The following is a 12,201-nucleotide window of genomic DNA, read 5'->3' on the forward strand; positions in this document are numbered from 1 at the left end:
TCCACACATCCCCTTCATGTCTGCTTCGGTCTCCCTCTCTGCCTCCGCCCATCCACAATCATCTCCTCCACCCCTCTCAACATCCCCCCCTCCTCCGATCTTCTCGCATGACCAAACCACCTGAGACGTCCATATGTCACCTTGAAATCAATTTCCCTGACACCACAGATCTCATCCACCTCGGCACTGGCCCACATCACTCCTCTAGTATCAGGTCTGTAGCTCAGGCCCCCATCACTCCTCTAGTATCAGGTCTGTAGCTCAGGCCCACATCACTCCTCTAGTATCAGGTCTGTAGCTCAGGCCCCCATCACTCCTCTAGTATCAGGTCTGTAGCTCAGGCCCCCATCACTCCTCTAGTATCAGGTCTGTAGCTCAGACCCACATCACTCCTCTAGTATCAGGTCTGTAGCTCAGGCCCCCATCACTCCTCTAGTATCAGGTCTGTAGCTCAGGCCCACATCACTCCTCTAGTATCAGGTCTGTAGCTCAGGCCCACATCACTCCTCTAGTATCAGGTCTGTAGCTCAGGCCCACATCACTCCTCTAGTATCAGGTCTGTAGCTCAGGCCCACATCACTCCTCTAGTATCAGGTCTGTAGCTCAGGCCCACATCACTCCTCTAGTATCAGGTCTGTAGCTCAGGCCCACATAACTCAGGCCCACATCACTCCTCTAGTATCAGGTCTGTAACTCAGGCCCACATCACTCCTCTAGTATCAGGTCTGTAGCTCCACATCACTCCTCTAGTATCAGGTCTGTAGCTCCACATCACTCCTCTAGTATCAGGTCTGTAGCTCCACATCACTCCTCTAGTATCACATCACTCCTCTAGTATCAGGTCTGTAGCTCCACATCACTCCTCTAGTATCAGGTCTGTAGCTCCACATCACTCCTCTAGTAGCAGGGTCTGTAGCTCCACATCACTCCTCTAGTATCAGGTCTGTAGCTCCACATCACTCCTCTAGTATCAGGTCTGTAGCTCCACATCACTCCTCTAGTATCAGGTCTGTAGCTCAGGCCCACCTCTAGTATCAGGTCTGTAGCTCAGGCCCACCTCTAGTATCAGGTCTGTAGCTCCACATCACTCCTCTAGTAGCAGGGTCTGTAGCTCAGGCCCACCTCTAGTAGCAGGGTCTGTAGCTCAGGCCCACCTCTAGTATCAGGTCTGTAGCTCAGGCCCACCTCTAGTATCAGGTCTGTAGCTCAGGCCCACCTCTAGTATCAGGTCTGTAGCTCAGGCCCACCTCTAGTATCAGGGTCTGTAGCTCAGGCCCACCTCTAGTATCAGGGTCTGTAGCTCAGGCCCACCTCTAGTATCAGGGTCTGTAGCTCAGGCCCACCTCTAGTATCAGGTCTGTAGCTCAGGCCCACCTCTAGTATCAGGGTCTGTAGCTCAGGCCCACCTCTAGTATCAGGGTCTGTAGCTCAGGCCCACCTCTAGTATCAGGTCTGTAGCTCAGGCCCACCTCTAGTATCAGGGTCTGTAACTCAGGCCCACCTCTAGTATCAGGTCTGTAGCTCAGGCCCACATCACTCCTCTAGTATCAGGTCTGTAGCTCAGGCCCACATCACTCCTCTAGTATCAGGTCTGTAGCTCAGGCCCACATCACTCCTCTAGTATCAGGTCTGTAGCTCAGGCCCACCTCTAGTATCAGGGTCTGTAGCTCAGGCCCACCTCTAGTATCAGGTCTGTAGCTCAGGCCCACCTCTAGTATCAGGGTCTGTAACTCAGGCTGATGAAGGCTCTCCAATTTTTCTCAAACTTGGCTCGAGAATCGAACCGGGAACCTTCCAATTATTACACTCCCTGACTACATGCTGACCGCCCCCTCACGTCTGCTAAACGCTACGTGGAGTCGCTCACCTTGAAGGTGATCTCAGCCAGACAGCGCGTACACTTGATGTAGAAGCGGAAGATGGGGAGCCCCATGTACAGCTCATTCATCACCGTCTCTTTGCGGGCGTTGAACTTCTTCCCCTTGTAGATGTATTCACCACACGTCTTACACCTGAAGACCAGCAGAGAAGCAGAACCTGAATTGATTGAATTATTCCAATCACTAAACTTAAAAAGGGCCACTTCACCCAAAAAACAACAACAACGATTTATCAAAATCTCACACACATCCAAAAAATATTATTGAGAGTGAATGAGTTTGAATATGGGTCACCGCCAGTGATTGCATTCTTGTTTTGTGTTCATTACTGCTCTTATGAGATGATATAATAACATTACCTTGTCTAATAGGGACTGCTACCATGTCATTTCATTGAGCTATAAGTAACACGACACAAGGATTCAATGTCCCTGATGACATCACTGGTGGTTAGGGATGCTCGATATTGGCTTTTTTACCGATACCGATATTCCGATATTGTCCAACTCTTAATTTCGATACCGATACCGATATCAACCGATACCGATATATGCAGGGTTTCCCCCCAAAAAAACTGAATAATTTCAGGTAATTAATAATTTCACTGGATGCATTCAAAAGGCTTTCTAAATGTAAGCATTATCTGTGCAAAATATGATAATTAAAAAAGTAAAAATTAACATTACATATCTCTTGTTGTTGAATTAAACCAACATGCATACTTTTGACAATAAATAAAATAAGAATTGGTTCTTACTTGCTTGCCTGGGTAAATAAAGGTTAAATAAATGTTAAAAAAAAAAAAAAAAAAAAATCGATACCGATATTTTCCGATATCACATTTTACTGCCGATATCGGCCGATAATATCGGTCGGCCGATAATATCGGACATCCCTACTGGTGGTCATAATCAAACTTATTTACTCTCAATAACTGTCAAACAAAATTAAAGTGTGCAAAACTGAGCAAAATAAATCAGCAAAGTGCCCCTTTAACAGGATAATATGGGGGGGGGGGCGTACAAATACTACGATTATGCATCCGAGTAGATGGGTGATTATGGCTTGCATAGACATAACATACCTCATATTGAACGGGGCCATCAATCTGACCACATACTGTCGGTCTTTAGGGAGCTTGAGCTTGGGGATTTTGTTTGGGTCAAAATCCGGAGGGTAGTATTTCTGTGAAGGACAAAGTATTATAGTTCACGTGAGAGCATCTCGTTTTTAACGTTACACAGGTGAGACAACGTTAACATCATTTGATCATCCTCATCTTGGAGAACTATCTAGTTAAGATAAGATATTCCTTTATTGATCCCCTTAGGGACATGCAGGCATCATAGCAGCATGGGGGAGGGGGGTACAGGTACATGGTAATAGTAGAAGACATAATACAGGTAATACAATTCTAGTACAGTAGAAAGGTAAACAAAATATGCAGATTGATTGATTGAAAACTTTATTAACAGATTGCAGAATGGGTACAATACAGTACAGCTCAATACACACAACTGTTAAGGGGATTCAAAACCGCTCTTAAAGAGCACCTACGGGAGGCTGCAATTCGAAACTGGCCACCGTAAATGCCCAAAACCCCCACCACCTCCTAATAGACAGTCTCCTCCCCACCGCATGTATATATTCCCTGCCCGCCGTATGTATATTTCTCTCCCACCCCCTCCTAATGTACAGTCCCCTCCCCATCATATGTATATACTCTGTCAGGATCTAGGGGTAACAGTACTGTATATTTGAATACAGTTTATGTCACAAATGTATCAGTACTAAATACCTATATGTCCCTATGCCATAAATGTCATGTATGTTGTGTATGTCATAAATGTCTATATGAATTGAAAATGGGGGACCCTGATGGAAACAAGACAAACGTCTTTCTCAGGTCTGCATCCCCTTAACAATTGTATGCATTGAGCCGTACTGTATTGTACCCATTCTGCAATCTGTTAAATAAAGTTTTCATTCATTCATTCATGCAGACCAGAGAAAGACTTTCGTCTTGTTTACATCAGGGTCCCCCATTGTCAATTCATCATAAGTGCAGTAGTGTAAACAATATAACAATATAATGAACTAATTTACAATTACAAAACAGTCAGTGATTGGTGGCCATGACATTTGACCATTTATTACGGAAACCCGTCGTAATGTAACAGCACTGTGTCCGTAATGTATAGCATTAGGAATATACGACTGTAGGCGTAATGTAGCCATTTAGCTCATGTTAGCTTGTTCCTATCTGTGCTAGCGAACGTTAGTCTATTTGCTCGTTTGCTCCACGGGCAAGGGCTTGAAAAAGCATGCTGATGAATATGACGTTCTCATACTTACGTTCAAGACTTTTCTTTCCGACATTTCTTAATCTGGGTAGAAGATTAACTTAAACAAGAAACGTCTAAAAATAATAGCAGTCTATTCTTAAAGAAAATAAACCTCGCTGTAAACTTCCGGTTGTCTCTTTTCTCCAATAGTATGCAGCTGCAGAGCCAGCGGCGCTCTCGCCGCGCTGTGAGGGCCGCTCAGCAGCGCCACCCACCCAATGGCTGAATTGGAGTATTGCACTGTGCGAGGCCAGATATCCTGAATGAATGCGTTTATTTAAACTTTAACAGATTGCAGAATGGGTAAGGGGATGCAGACCAGAGAAAGACTTTCGTCTTGTTTACATCAGGGTCCCCCATTTTCAATTCATAATGACATTTATGACACACTCAATGCAGTACTGTTACATTTGTGACATACAAGATATGTAAATATACAGTACTGTTAAACAGAGATCCTAACAGTAAATATATACAAGGGGGAGGGAACTGTACATTTATGATGAATTGAAAATGGGGGACCCTGATGTAAACAAGACGGAAGTCTTTCTCTGGTCTGCATCCCCTTAACAATTGTGTGTATTGAGCTGTACTGCAGATTTTGACAACAAAATTAACACTATGATGCCGCAACAAGTTCTGTTATATTTCAATTGCCTTACTTATTTACACAAGTATTATAGGCCTACAGCAGTATTGTACAGCCAGTAACTATACTTTTGCTCACACAATATCTTGAATGAATGAATTTATTTATTTCGAACATAAATTGAAAATAAATAATAACAAGTAATAAACATAAAAAAAATAAAAAAGCAATTCATGTATAATATTGTAAAATAGCTTAGACATAGCCTACTTGCATATAATAGTCATGTATAATAATTCCTTAATTACCATCATACATACCCACCACATCACATAGACTGTAGTGTATAGCATATAGCAAATGGTTTTACTTTTATAAGTGTTACCCCAAATCTCCACACAGTAGTTCAGATATGGTATACTAGTGAGCAATATAGAATGTACAGTGATGTATCCCCGCAGATGAATGTAACCTTCTGAGTCTTGGAAAATAACACCTCCATGCAGTCTTTGAATGCTTCAATGCTGGAATCTGGAGCTCTGTATACACAACTGACAATCACGTTTCTCAGATCTCTACTGAGATACAATCCATCAAGTTGTCAATGGTAGTTGACATGCATTCTACAACCTTATATTTGAGGCTATTTTTTATATATAGGGCTACACCCCCACCTCTTTTCCCAATCCTGTTAATATAATTGAGTTCATATCCATTCAACTCAATGTCAACTTTTTTCTCAGAGCTAAACCAAGTTTCGGATATTGCTATGATATTGAAAGGTTTATGGAAGTGCTCCAAATATTCTTTAATGTTTTGAGGGTTAGCATATAAGCTTCTGCTGTTGAAGTTTTAAACAATATAAAACTCAAAAGTATTATTATAATTCTTCTTATAATATTGAAACATAGCAGCAAATAACTCAGTATAGTGCAATAATGACGGCATCCTCTTGATTGATTGATTGATTGATTGAAAACTTTATTAACAGATTGCAGAATGGGTACAGTACAGTACAGCTCAATATATACAATTGTTAAGGGGATGCAGACCAGAGAAAGACTTTTGTCTTGTTTACATCAGGGTCCCCCATTTTCAATTCATCATAACATATATGACACACACGACATACAGATAGACAGTACTGCTACATCTATACATTTATGACATACCAGATTTGCAAATACAGTACTGTTTGTGATACAAAAAGTGTCCAGAAAAGAGTCTATATACATTTGACGTAGAAACTGTACATTGGAGGAGGTTGGGTAGGTGGGGTGGGGTTGGGTGGGTGGGCGGGGGGGGGGGGGGGGGGGGGGACTGTACATTGGAGGTGGGGGGGGGGGGGGGGGGTTGGGTAGGGGCTGGGTGGGGGACACTGTACACTGTACATTGGAATACTGACAAAGCCATACTTGGTCATTTACTGTACAACTGGGTTAGGACATTTGTAGGGGCCAGTTTCGAATTGCAGTCTCCCGTAGGTGTTCTTTGAGAGTGTTTTTGAAAGTGGGTAGTGATTCACATTCCTTTACAGCTTTGGGTAGGGCGTTCCACATTGATGTGGCATAATTGCGAAACGTGTTCAGTCCCTTGTTTGAGCCGAATCTGGGTTTAACATGATTTGTGGAGCTCCCTCTGGTGTTGTGATCGTGGTATTCACTGACCTTTGGGAAGTATTTTGACATGTACATGGGTACCTTGGTCGATCTTGTAGACCATTGCAAGCTGCTGTACTCTGTCGTCTACTCTAAGCCATCCTAGGTTGTCAAAGTGGGCAGGGGTGAGGTGGGTTCTAGGAGTCAGGTCAAGCAGTAGTCTGACTAGTTTGATTTGAGATATTTGTAATTTGGTTTTTAGTGCCTTTGAGGTGCTTTAGTACCATGAGGTGCAAGCATAGCATAGTCGTAGTACCCTTGAATGAGTGCTCCTGCCAGAGTCTTCAGGGTATCTCATGTTATTTAGACTTCATATCAATAGGGTTTAGCTTTGTCAACAACACAGGGAAGTTCTACAAACAGGCCAGAGGATGTACATACTACTGTATGAGTAAAATATATATGATTTTTTATTTGATTAGATTTGAAATCTTTATTTCGAACATGCAATGAATACAAACAAACAATAACAAAAGCAAAACAACTCAATCTACATGTTCGAAAAGGAGTAGGAAGAAGTATACACTTATTTAATCCTACCCCTTTTCCACTACTCAAATGAGTGTACTATTTTAAAACATAAAAAAGAAAAGAAAAAAAAAAAAATATATATATATGCAAAACAAAAAACAAAAACTATATATGTAAAACATGAAAGAAATAAAATAGAAAACAAAATAAAAATGTAAACACCCGTGAATATCAAGTCCCTTCCTCATCCCTGTGATTCCATCAACACTGTGGCTGAATAATGAAGCCCAAAGTCGCGTCACGCGCAAGAGCATATTACCTATGTGTAATGTGTTGATGGAATCACGTTAATATAGAGAGATGAAAACAATACAATATGTTATTTCAATTGATATGAATAGCTAGTTACGTTAATATAGAGAGATGAACGTTATTTCGATTGATATGAATAGCTAGTTACGTTAATATAGAGAGATGATAAATTAATTAAACGTAAAAAAAAAAAAAAAAAATGAACTAAGAGTGATTTGAACTTGTGACCATAGGCTCCACAGCGAGCTGACGAACGAGTTGAGCTACATGCGTAAATGTTAAAACTGAGTGACGAATGCATAATTTACAATGCGTGTGTGCGAGGGCTCTCGCATTATTATTATTATCTACCGGCAAAACCTGCGTGTGTGCGAGGGCTCTTGCATTATTATTATTATGGGCATTATCGCGGCTCATGCACATGCGCACGCTCATACCGGCGTAGGGGCGAAACTAGCGTTGATCGCTGGCCAATCAGAGCAACGCGGAAGGAAAAGCAAGTTGCCGAAAGGATACACGCGGCCCTCACAGCGCGGTCCGCGTGTTGCTTTTTAACAGCGGAGGAGTGCAAGAATGTGACAATGTGACCATGTGACCGCGGCAGCGCGAGAGAGAGGCAGTGCGGAAATAGGCTGTCTATTGCCATTCTCTAAGACAAACGCTAACCTTAACCAGCTCCTTAACAGCGCCTAAACTTAACCGTTCTAACCTTAACCAACTCCGAAACAATGCCTAACCTTAACCTTAACCTTAACCATGCCTAACCTTAACCTTAACCATAGAAAGAATATTGCCATTCTCTAAGACAAACTCTAACCTTAACCAGCTCCTTAACAGCGCCTAAACTTAACCGTTCTAACCTTAACCAACTCCGAAACAATGCCTAACCTTAACCTTAACCATGCCTAACCTTAACCGGCGAAAAAAAAAAAAAAAAATTTTATGGGATTCGAACTTGTCACCAACGGACCGCAGGACCACAGCGCTGCCAGGTGAGCTAAGCTTCGAATGAAAATCATGGCGGATTATGGCCAGGGGCGGGGCTAGGGGGTGGCTACTTGGGCTCAAGCCCTGAATGTTTTCTGAAAAGCCCCGAATCTATTAAAAAAAATAAAAATAAAATTATATATATATATATATATTTTTTTTGACAATTAATCATTGTTACATGAAAATATGTTTGCACCAGATTTAGCAGAAGCTAATTTCCATCTGTAGTCTATCCAGCTGCTAACTGTATTTGAGGGAGTTAAGTCTTGGTGTTATGGTAGACTAAGACCTAAGCTTTAAATCACAATCAACAAGTTGACAAAAACATAATTCTTCCACCTTAGAAACATAGCTTTTGAGATATGTGATAAAACAGGCTGCCGGCATGTCTTTATGAATGGAAATATCGAATAAAAGAAACAACGATGAAAACCCGACTATACTCTGGTTTTCGGGGGTCCTGCCGCTCAACGTTCGGCGAGTTAACCCTAGATCTTAGATCCTAATATGAAAAACGATGTGATTTAATGTTCTATGTCTTACCTTGACTTTGTCTATTTTACTGCTATCTATTTTATGCTTTATGTCTGCACTTTATGCATTGCTCTTGATCTGCCAATGTTGTGCTCATTTTATGCCTCTCTTTTTGTACTGCTGTGAAGTTCAAGTTCAAGTTCAAGTTCAAGTTCTTTAATAGTTGTCATACAGAAGTACAGAATACTTTCATACAAAATGCTTCTTACTGTTACGCTCCAGAGACTGTGCTAGACAAGATAGTATCAAATAACATAATAACATAATATAGCATGAATTTAGAAGAAGAAAATGAGGTCACAGTGTTCGGTATAGACATATGTACAATGTTCTGAGTTACCATATAATATACAATACACAATACTATGCAGTGTACTAATGTACAGTACTATCTAGTGCAAAAGCACTTTGAGCTGCAATTCTTGTATGAAAGGTGCTATACAAACACAGTGTATTATTATTATTATTATTATTATTATTATTATTATTATTATTATTATTATTATTATTATTATTATTATTATTATTATTATTATTATTATTATTATTATTATTATTATTATTATTATTATTATTATTATTATTATTATTATTATTATTATTATAAATTATTATAGTTTGCTTCATTAATTAAAGGGTGTGAATTTAAGTGTTCTCTAGTGCCTTTTGTCTGCTTCAAGGTAAGGTGGTGGTATAAGTTAAAGGTTGTGGTGTCGAAGTAAAAATAATCCGTGCCCGCTAACGCGGGCACCTATCTGGGCTAAGCCCCGGATCTCCTACAATCCTAAATCCGCCCCTGATTATGGCTACATAATGCCGCAAGCTCTGCCGCTCCGCTCTGCGGCTGCCGCGCCTGCCGCGGGGCGTGTCGCAGCCAATCAGGGAAAACGCGGAAGCACTCGGCAGCACTCCTCCGCTGTTAATAAGCAATAGGTGCGCGGCCCTGAGAGTGCTGCTCTGCGGCTCTGCAGCTGCATGCTTCTCCTTTTCAAGCTTGAAGCTTCCGGTGAGGAACTTGGACTCTTGGAGTCCCCTGCAGGAAGATACCAGTACTCACACTTCATGCATAGATCCATGCAGCATTTCGAGGTGATTGATTCCACACAAAAAACATTGGGATTGTATGTCTGCACTTTATATGCACTATTTTACTCTGTCTATTCTATCTTACTATTTTTATTATTGTCTATTTAAAACTGAATCAAACCATAAACAAGGTGGCCTATATTGGGATGTTAGATCCTAATGTGAAAAACTGTGATTTTATATGTCTGCACTTTATGTGCTAATTTTATGCCTGTCTTTTTTCTGTTGTGAAGCACTTTGAGCTGCAGTTTCTGTATGAAAGGTGCTATACAAATAAGATAAGATACTATATTTCTTTATTGATCCCCTTGGGGAAATGCAGGCATCATAGCAGCATGGGGGAGGGGAGGTACAGGTAGTAGAATACATACAGGTACAGGTCACAGTACAGTGGAGAAGTAAAAATAAAAATAGAATAAAAAGGCAGTGTAATAATAATATACAATATAATTAACTCTGGACATGTGCATATGGGCAACAAGGTGCGAGATGAGGGTGCCCTCTCAGTTATATTTGCCCTACAATAAATATAGTTACAATATATATATAATATATATATATATATAATCTAATAATCTAAATCTAATCTAATATATAATCTAAAAAAACGATGCTAAATTTATTATTATTATTATTAAGTTTATTCCAGTTGATATTGATGTTGATGTTGATGCTGATGTAGATGTTGATTGTATGGCTGCCATGGGCCACGCCACGCCCTTCTCTTTTCCTCTCATCCCTCTTCACTTCCTGATGTAGATGCCCCGGGAGCCACTGATCCCAGGACATCTACTGGAGAGGGTCGTTTAGATTTTTTCTTCTTTTAAAATCAACAGCTTCCAATTATCTCTGAATAATTGATGCATATATTTAACCTTTCCGTCTCAATGGGAAGATGTCCTGGTGTCTGCAAAGCCGCCCGTGTGATTCCACTACATAAAGGTGGTGTTAGGGATGATTTGAATAATTACTGTCCTACAGTATCTCCAAACTTCCCTATGGTTACAATGGTAAATGGTAAATTTGGTAAATGGTGTATTTATATAACAGCTTTTATCCAAAGCGCTTTACAATTTTGTTCCTCACATTCACCCATCCACTCACACATTTACACACCGACGGCAGAGGCAACCATGCAAGGTGCCAACCTGCTCATTGGGAGCAGTTAGGGGTTAAGTTGCTCAGTTAGGGGTTAAGTTGCTGGTTCGAGCGGGAATCGAACCAGGAACCTTCCAATTACCAGATGACCGCTCTACCTCTTGATCCACTGTCGCCCCCTTGGACTTCCTGACAAACAGACCCCAATCTGTTAGGATCAATAACACTGTATCCTCCACCATCATCCTCAACACTGGCTCCCCCCAGGGCTGTGTCCTTAGCCCACTACTTTACACCCTGCTCACACATGACTGCAGAGCCCACTATGACAGCAACCTCATAGTGAAGTTCGCGGATGACACCGCAGTGGTGGGGCTCAACACAAAAGGGGATGAGTCGGCATACAGGGAGGAGGTAGATGGACTGGGACTGTGGTGCAAGGAGAACAACCTCATCCTAAACGTAAAGAAGACGAAAGAGAGGCGGCTGGGTGGCGCAGCGGACATTGCGCTCGTCACCAACGCAAGAGACACCGGTATCGAATCCGGCTGTCAGCGTTGCCTCGGGCTTGGGCCGGCCGTCATACTGACTCAATTGGCAGAGTCAGCGGGAGGGGAGTCGATGGGTGGTAATCTGATCGTTGTAAACAGCGACTCCTACAGGTCGGTCAGGGCGCCTGCACAGCAAAAGACAGGAAGTGGCGGGGGCAGTGTGAGCCTCCTACATGTTACTCCTCGCCAATGAGAGTCCGTGCTGGCAGGTGAAAAAGAAGTGACTGGCTGCCTCCACATGTATCGGAGGGGACATGTGATGGGCTTCTATCCTCCCTACGACTGGCCAGTGGGGGGCACATGCGAGCAACGATCAGGACAGGGGAGGGAGAATTGGCACAAGAGGAAATTGGGATGGGAGAAAAATCACAGAAAAAGGAGGAGAAAAAGTAAGTAAAAAAAAACGAAAGAGATGATCATAGACCTCCGCAAGACCAGCACGCCCCCCCCCCCCCCCCCTCCCTCTCTACATTGATGGCACAGCTGTAGAGGTGACTCCCAGTATCAAATATCTTGGGGTGCACATTTCCAACACCCTCACGTGGCGCGACAACACTCTGAGCCTCGTCAAAAAAGCTCATCAACGCCTGTACTTCCTGAGGAAACTGAAAGGGGCGGGGCTTGACACCAACACCCTCAGATCCTTCTATAGACGTGTGGTGGAGAGCGTACTGACCTCTTGCACCA

General features: G+C 42.1%; 1 protein-coding gene across 1 annotated transcript in view; it reads right to left on the reverse strand.

The window, feature by feature from the left end:
- LOC311224224 (splicing factor YJU2-like) overlaps nt 1–4,362 on the reverse strand; it is a 32,349-nt gene extending 27,987 nt beyond the window's left edge. The window contains exons 1-3 of the mRNA XM_084309121.1: nt 4,236–4,362; nt 2,965–3,065; nt 1,868–2,012 (exon numbers count right to left, since the gene is read on the reverse strand). Of these exons, the coding sequence (XP_084165247.1) occupies nt 1,868–2,012; nt 2,965–3,065; nt 4,236–4,259 (270 nt within the window). The 5' untranslated portion in view covers nt 4,260–4,362. The remainder of the gene's footprint in view (nt 1–1,867; nt 2,013–2,964; nt 3,066–4,235) is intronic.
- Between the last annotated feature and the right edge of the window lie 7,839 nt (nt 4,363–12,201).

This window comes from Notolepis coatsorum (genome assembly GCF_963971535.1).
Source record: "Notolepis coatsorum genome assembly, chromosome: 2".
Lineage (NCBI taxonomy): Eukaryota > Metazoa > Chordata > Actinopteri > Aulopiformes > Paralepididae > Notolepis > Notolepis coatsorum.